Source organism: Hibiscus syriacus, unplaced genomic scaffold (genome assembly GCF_006381635.1).
Source record: "Hibiscus syriacus cultivar Baekdansim isolate YM2019G1 unplaced genomic scaffold, ASM638163v2 tig00112800_pilon, whole genome shotgun sequence".
Taxonomy (NCBI): Eukaryota; Viridiplantae; Streptophyta; class Magnoliopsida; order Malvales; family Malvaceae; genus Hibiscus; species Hibiscus syriacus.
In genome coordinates this window covers 35582-43972 of record NW_024063403.1, presented here as the reverse complement: position 1 = coordinate 43972, position 8391 = coordinate 35582, and the positions used below count along the sequence as shown (strand labels likewise).

Sequence of the window (8391 nt, the reverse complement as noted above, 5' to 3'; positions counted from 1 at the left end):
TCTTTCTTTATGAAATATTTTGATCCAACATTTCATTTTATAACAAAAATACCCCTACTGTTTGATTAAATGATCATTTTGGCCATCAAAAGTTTCATTTTAGAGAAGAAAGTCTCATATTTTAAAACATTTATCGTTTGTTTACCGATAGTTTCTATCCAATAAGAAATCTTTTTGCTTAAATATGAAATGTTAAGAGTTAAAATATTTCAAAAAAAGAATAAGAAATAAAATGATCATTTAATCAAACATTTTGGGGGTGTTATATATATATTTGTCATGGTCATGTACCTGAACAGTTTGACCTAACTAAGGCTTACATGACACTGCATAAAAGGAAAAATATGTCTCATGACTAGGGCTGTAAGTGAGACGAGACAGATCGAGAGCTACTCGAGATTGACTTGATTAAGGCTCGATAAATACTTGGATCGAATGGATTCGACTCGAGCTCGAGCTCGACTCGAGTTCTTAACGAGCCGAAACGAGCTACTCGATATTCGACTCAAAAAGCTCGTGAGCAGCTCGAAAATATAATATATTAAGATTTTATTTTTTTAGAAAATAAATTATTAATAATATTAATATTTATGTATTGATTTTTTTTTAAAATACAGTAAGATTTTTATGTATTTAAGATTCATGTTCAAGTTCGAGTTTGAAGCTTCAATCGGAGTTAAGTTTAAGATTTTTTTTTTCATTTCGAGCCTTTTTGAGCTGCTCACGAGTTTCAGTTCAGGATTTTGAGTTTGAATAGAGCTTGAAAATTTTAAGCTCGCGAGTTTTCGAGTCGAGTTCTATTTCAAAATTTTTGAATCGAGTCGAGTTCAGTAATACTCGAACTCGACTCGACTCGTTTACACCCCTACCCATGACGCATAAAAAAACAAAAGAGGAAAAGGAAAAAGAAAGAAAAGCAAAGTTGAAAGAATATCTTACACCACTTGGTTCAAAGTAAAATCAGGCTGCTGTTGTTTGATGCAGGAAACGACCGAAGATTTTATACGAGGGCTTGAATTTGGATTTCTAAAATTTTAACTGTCGAATTTAAATTTATAAAATTTAAAAAAATAAAAATAAATATTTAATAAAAAATATTTAAAAATATATAATATATACTAATTTTAAATTTTTAAAATAACGAGTGTTTCTACTCGTATCAGAATCCATGGACCCTAATTTGATGTTATGGCTTGCAACTAAAGTCTGTTGATTTCAACTCAACTTTACTTCATCACCATATATATATATATATATATATATATATATATTCTCTCTTCTTCTTATCGTTTTCCTCCCAAAGTCTCCCACCTTTAACGCCATGGTTTTTATTCAAACATTTCTAGGGTCTTCTAAGTTGAAAGTATGGACGAGTATTTGATTCGAATCTGATAGGTTTTAACTTGCTTTGATTCTATAGGATCGGTGTTTTTTAAATTTAAATTCAGTCGGGTTAGTTTTTTTTTTAAGAATAAGATCAGATTAGGTCATGTTAGATTCGAGTTAGAGTTCACTTACACCTAGTGTAAAATTTTTAAATTTACAGCCTTTTAGGATCGTTGGATCAGGGGAAATCAAATGATGAGATTAACTCATTATTTTTTTCCCGTGAATGTCTTCTCATTTCCTACTGTTTAATTCCAGACTTTGATTTTCCCTCATCGAACGATCCTTAAACTGTGTAAATCTGTTTAGTTTTATACTATGTAATTAGATCATAGCCCATGTATATATCAAGTCATGTCAGAAGCAGGTGTGGATTTTTATCTTAAAATTTGAGCTAGATTTCGAATTTAATGGAATTTTCTAAACTCGAGTCAAATCAAATGACTGATAGAGATGCGTTATACTCGAAACAAATTCGAATAGACCAAAAGTTCAATCTTTGTCTATCCATGACTAGTCCTAATTGTAAGATGAAAACACATCAAACATAAACATTAAGAATTATTCAAAGCACAAACGTTAAGAATTAAGATCGAACCATGAAATATTCAAAGCACTAAGGTTAAGCATTATAATGTTGTTGGGATGCTTTATTTGGCTTTACGGATCGTCCGAGACATGAGATGTTGAAAGACATACCTTTCCCTGTTTGAGGGACAAAACATGGGTTGAACGTCTTTTCTAAGTTGCAACTAAAGCCCCGGTCTCGGGAAAGGAATGTCAGTCTAATTTAAGATTAAGCGATAAAGTCTAATGGATGTAATATAAATATTAATTTTTTTAATATTTTCAGTTAGGGTAACTTAAAATAATAATTTATTTTAAATATTTTTAGTTGAATCGAAAATGTTAGACAACAGAAAATATTAAAAAAGATTAACGTTTTAAGTTACGTTCATTCTCCGTTGTTCTTAATCTTGAATTAGACTGCCACGTAAAGAATTATGTTGGGGTGTTCCATTGTTAGTATTTTCCCATATAAATTAATGGATTGGTCGTATACTAAACCCTAATTAATTATAGTCATAATTATTCAACTCATTAGACATTAGAATTAAGGATGTTAATTGGATGAGGAAAGCGTAAGAAGTTTTCCTTACTCATTTTTTTAACGATTTATATTTTTATATTCATCTCGTAATTCGTTATACGTACATAACTCGAAATTATTTTCGTCTCGCGAGTTGCAAGTATGGGTACAACTTCATGAAGTTCAAGTATGGGTATATATATATATATATATATATATATATATATATCCATTTTTATTAATCTGATCACCTCAGTTGAGATATGTTCACATATCGCACAAACCAAATCATCTCAACTGTTAAAATGATGATTTTCATTTCAGAGGTTTTATATTAGAGTATCAATAATCGTAGAATATTTAAATATTCACTAACAAATGATTGAGAATATTTAAAACATATACCATCACTTGTAGTCATCCTAAATTAATAAAAAATATATATCCACTCATCCATGGTGATACCACGTAGGACTGTTGTTATTCAGTAATAAACTTTAGCAACTGAACAACTGTTTTTGTTTACAAACAATTACTTGCTATAATAGGATGAGATGTTAGGTTTGTTAAATAATATATATATTTAATATTTTTGATTAATTCAATTAATTCGATCGATTAATTAATTTGGTTAAAACCAAAATATAAACACTCTTAAAGCTATTAATATATAAATAATATATTAAATATTTAAAAGTTTCGATTAATTAATTAATTTCGAACCAAATTAACCGATAACCAAACTTTGAAAAAATCATTAACAGTTAACCGAAAAAATTTCGGTTCTTTCGGTTTGATCGGTTAACCAAAATTTTGAACACCCTTACCAAGAATACTAAGATTGTGAACATTTAATGTCAAATAACTGATAGTTATCTTTGAATAGATATCGTCTTGTACTTACTCCTATTAGTAAAAAAAACCTTATAAAATCAAACCGGAAAGTAAAGTTTAGCGGGTATTACATTAAGATAATTATTTGAAATACTAACAAGATTAAAAAAATCACATTAAATGAGATTAAGAAACCACCACAATAAAACCATGCTCAAAATAACCAACACACCCACCCCAACAACTGATCGCAGGGTCGTCAGTCAAGATTTCATTGGTACAAGCCTTTGAAAATGTACCATTTTACATTGTATGTCTCACTACAAATATTATTTTGATACCCCAATTTAGTGTTCTTTCAACAAACAATTTATTGCACAAAACTTATGTTAAAACCATCCTTGAATGCCTCTTCATTCAAAATTTGTAAACCATTTGTTCGGTGAATCCAAGTTCTTTGAGTATGCCTCTAAGCTGCATGTCAAGGAGGGTAAGTTTAGATACCAAAATTAGGATAAGAATTAGGAATGGAGTAAAAAAAAAAAAAAACAAGCGTTTATTACCTCTCCTTGCGAATAGTCTTCAGCCTTACCACCGGATATGTGTTCCATCATACCGGGTGGACCGCATACCTGCACAAACACGGGAAACCATAGGGAAGTCACAGGTCAGTGGATCTATTGAATGTTGATCAGTTGGATTGTTTAAGTGGGTGCTTTAAACTTGCAAAATGAAATCCTGGGATTATGGCCATTTTCCAAAGCTATGACCAGGTTTTCAACAACAAAAGTGTCGAGCACAGGTCGAGCCACTTAAATAAAAGCTTGAGTGCACGTTTGGGGGGTGTTTTATTATTATTATTTTTCTATCTTTACAAAAGGAGTAAAAAAAACAAGGCTTCTCGTTGCTGAATATGGATATCAGTACTTTGCCAAGATTGTGCAAGAACGGCAAAAGGGAACAGAAATGTATTTACAATTTTTTGAGGACGAAGCAGTGTTAAAGAAAAAAGGTTGCCTCCACTTCATATAAAACTCCATGCCTTTGGCAAACAGAATAAAAGAAAAAAGGTCGAGAAACTTACAAGGATGAGAGTATCTTCAGCAGGAGAGGGTAAGCCTTTTGTGACCATATCTTTGAAATGTACCCAGCACCTCCTTTCCAAGTTTTTGTTGGATTGTCTACAGTGTAGAATACCTGGGAAGAATGAAAAATGGAGAGAAGAGAGAAGTAAAAGGAAAGAAGTTACTATTTGAACAAAACATTTATCCATAGAGAAACTATTTCATCATGAAAGAGTTCATACCTTAAGATTTGGGTGGCTAGCAGCAAGTATATCAAGCTTCTGCTTGAGAAGTATATCATCAGGGGAGACATTGGCATAAAGAAGTGACACCTGATTGAATAAAAGTACAAACCACGCTCATATATTATCCAAAACAAGCATTAAACAAATGGCATTCGACACAAAGCCGAAAGTTATGGTCACAAATTTACAAATCAGATAAGCTTACCTGAGTTTTGTCATCAGGGTTCTTCAGTATAGCCTCAATCACCTGAAGCATTGGAGTTATGCCCGTCCCACCTGCAATCTGGAACAACAGCACATAATTGAGTGCAAACGAAGATCATACTTCTTCAATAACCTTGGAAAATATGATACAATAGTAATGATAACTATTCGGATTACTTAGCAGATGATTTGACTAAACATGCAGAAATCACATGTGCACAAGTGATAATTGTAGAGAACACAGAATTAGGCATTGGATGAATTTTATATTAATTGTAAAGAACACAAGACATACCATTAGCTATTTAGTTGACTTCAGGTTAAAAAGAAAAGTATACAATATATAAAACGTATTTCGAAAAATTGAATCTTTCAGCATAAAGTGTATCGATTCAATAGGGGTTTTTGCTGCTTCTTTTTCTGTGGGGAAAAAAGTAAACAGGAAACTAGAAAACTAGATCTAACCATGCCAATGTGTTTCTTCATATTAGGAGAGTATCTGAGCTTTTCAATGGGCCTGCAAGTGATAAAAATATTCAGTGTAAGATGGTTTTCAGCGAGATCTCTATAAAAACTATAATATATGGAGACGTACCCTTTCACTTCAACTACATCGCCTGGTTTTAAGCTAGCAAAATGCTGACTCATTTTTCCTTCTGGATAAACCTGCAAATTTTATTTTAAGTTGTGAAACACAATTCAATGTGTGCCATTGCATACATGAGGCTTGTACACCTCTAAAGTGTAAGAATGAAAGAGGAAAAAGATGTTAAGGCATTTATCACTTCATACCTTGACTAACAAGTCAAAGTAGCCCTTAGCATCTGGGTCTGATATAGGAGTATACCTGATAATTCAAGTTATTGTAAACCATATTTATGAATCAATATCTATTAAATAGCAGAACAAGTAGGTTGAAACATAATTTTGTATGCAAAAATAGTCAACTTAATCTTTTGTCTTCTGCATCAATGAATTTGGTGAAGAAATAGGCATACCAGGTTTAGTTTTGTTTAGAATGCCATAAGAAATTTTAATTTTAAACCATGCTAGGCTTGCACTACACCCAAGCTTCTCCACCTACCCAATTTAAAAGTTTTCAGCTATTTCCTTTGTTGATTAAAAGGATTACTTTGATAAAACTCCAGATAAGTTGTAACATCCATTACATGAATACTTGAAGTTAAGCAATCATAAAGGTAATTTTAGTTTAAAAAACAGATGCAATAATCCCAGGATTTGGGGTATTTTAATAAGGGCCCCCTTTATTTTCAAAAAAAAAAATTATGTATACTGTTATAAATGTTACTGATTAGAAACTTTAATCTATTTCAATCTTCTTCAAGACCTTATTTAGAAGTTTTCTCTCACAGGAAAAGGATATTTGCCACAATAACAAAAGTAAACTGAAAGAAGTAAGAAAATGAAATTGCACCATGGAATACAAGTAAAATAACCTAAAAAATTTAAATTAATAACAAATCACCGATTTAGAATAACATCTTTGAAAAGGGAGGTCCAAGTCAAACCACTATGAGTTTAAAAAGTAGGCTTACGGTCTTATGACATATTTGGTTTTTCCTTCAGCATCTTGTCCTAATGGAGCCCTGCATCAACAATAATACATCATCATAGTGAATGTAGAGGCGGACTACTTCTTAATCTCATTTAGTAAAAGCAAGATTCAAAATCTCTCACAAAAATAAGGTTTCTCGTAAGCAATAAAGCACCTCTGCTTATATTAGAACATACCTTGTAAGGATGCACGAAGCAACATCCAAACCCAACTTTTCATTGGGATCAAAAGAAAACCTGCCAATTTTTTAAGAAAGATAATGACAAAGGTACATGTTCCAGGACTGCTGGATGAGGAATTTAACAATGCAAAAGTTTAAGTTGTGATGCTGAATTTAAATTTGGATGAACAATTTCTCTTTTCAAGATAGTGTCATATATATATATATATATTTGCTCTCAATAAGCAGGAAACAGTAGTTTTCTTGGTCTAGAAAAAATTCAATGAGAGAGATCCCATAGATATTTAACTGCAAACAGAGGGTTAAAACTTAAATTTTATCTATTTTTGTTCATAAAAAGGTTCACACAAATGACCATGTCACTATTATAGCATAAATCAATCCATATACGAAACTGTTAATTAAAAGACAGCTACCTGAACAAGTGAGTGTTATGACTAACTCTTGCAGTATCTTGCAACTTAAATTCAAGCCACTTATCAGGCTTCAAAGCTGCAAATCCCAAAACAAATATTCCAAGTTAAATACAACATAAAAAGGATAAAAAGAAACTGAAGCAAATACTTTATCGTCTCTGCAACCACTTTTAGCATCATGATCGACTAATATTCTCCCTGGGGGGAGGGCTGAGGGCATGTGGTTCATGAGGTAAACAGTTCAACTAAGTTGTGGAATTCAGTCATCTAATAATTATATAGTCTACTACAATTATGCTCACCAATTTTTGGATCCGTTTCTTCATTGATTTGATCTAGATGAACCTGTATTCAGAAAAAATAACAAAATAATTACTCAATTTGGAATGTACAGAGTGCATCAAAAAGTGGTAACACGAAAATGCTAAAAACTCAAAAGAGCTCATATATACAGGCCACATACAAATAGGTAAGCTTTTAAACATCAAATTTCATCAAGAAGACCAAATCACCTAGGTAACCTTTTCTGATTGAAAATTCAAAGCTCATAATAAGTATCAACATCCAACATTCATTTATACATCAAAACCTCCATATAATACAAGTGAAAAAAATCCTACCTATACATTTCACCATTTACATAGCACATCGAAACGCAAGTACAAGTAATTTCGATAATCAGAATCCCTTCGATTCCCAATCATCCCGCACTGCAATAGAGATCAAAGGTGGTATTCCCAATCCCTTCGATTTACTGAAAAACTCACCAAATTTGACTCGGAGAAGTAGTAAGTGCCCATCCCACCGGCAACGGCGGCGATGGCTGCGCAGCGAAATCCAGCAAAACCGGACTTGGGTTGACCTACGAATGCATTGTTGAAAGCAGCAGGGGCAGCTGTGGAGAGTCTCCTAAAGAAGGTAGCGGCCATTTTCAATCTTTTCAGCACTGCAATCAAAGAACAAAATGCCGAATCTTTTACGAGGGTAGGGTTTTAGAATTTTATATATACTGCGTAAATAGCTTCGAAAAATTTCCAGTTTGCAGGAAGGAGGAATGATCCGGTGCTTGGGGTAGTTCGTATCTTAAGGTGATCACTAATTATTTGGTGCCACGTATTTTCCCCTTTCAAACTGCTTCTATTCTATCAAAGCCCAAACTCGAGAGTCAAGTCTGTCTTTTCAAAGCTTAAATGAAAATTGAGTAAACAGAATCGTTCTTAATTCTGCAATATTTAATTCAAATTAATTAATTAATAAATTAAATATTAATAATTATTCTAAAATTAATGAAAATTCAGCCCCAAACTATGCCAATTGTTCCAATCATTCTTAAATTATGAGTCAAATTTTAAATTAGAATATAAATCTTAAAATATTTTAATTTAATTATTAAAA

General features: G+C 32.1%; 1 protein-coding gene across 1 annotated transcript; it reads right to left on the bottom strand.

The window, feature by feature from the left end:
• Nucleotides 1–3560: 3560 nt before the first annotated feature.
• LOC120183620 (NADH-cytochrome b5 reductase-like protein) lies at nt 3561–8018 on the bottom strand. Its single transcript, XM_039188294.1, is given in 14 exon segments — nt 3561–3784; nt 3874–3942; nt 4395–4450; nt 4453–4507; nt 4617–4706; nt 4825–4902; nt 5289–5340; nt 5419–5489; nt 5616–5670; nt 6380–6430; nt 6576–6635; nt 6997–7072; nt 7299–7341; nt 7764–8018. Coding segments are annotated over 14 exon segments (975 nt in total). The 5' UTR covers nt 7926–8018; the 3' UTR covers nt 3561–3727.
• Nucleotides 8019–8391: the final 373 nt, after the last annotated feature.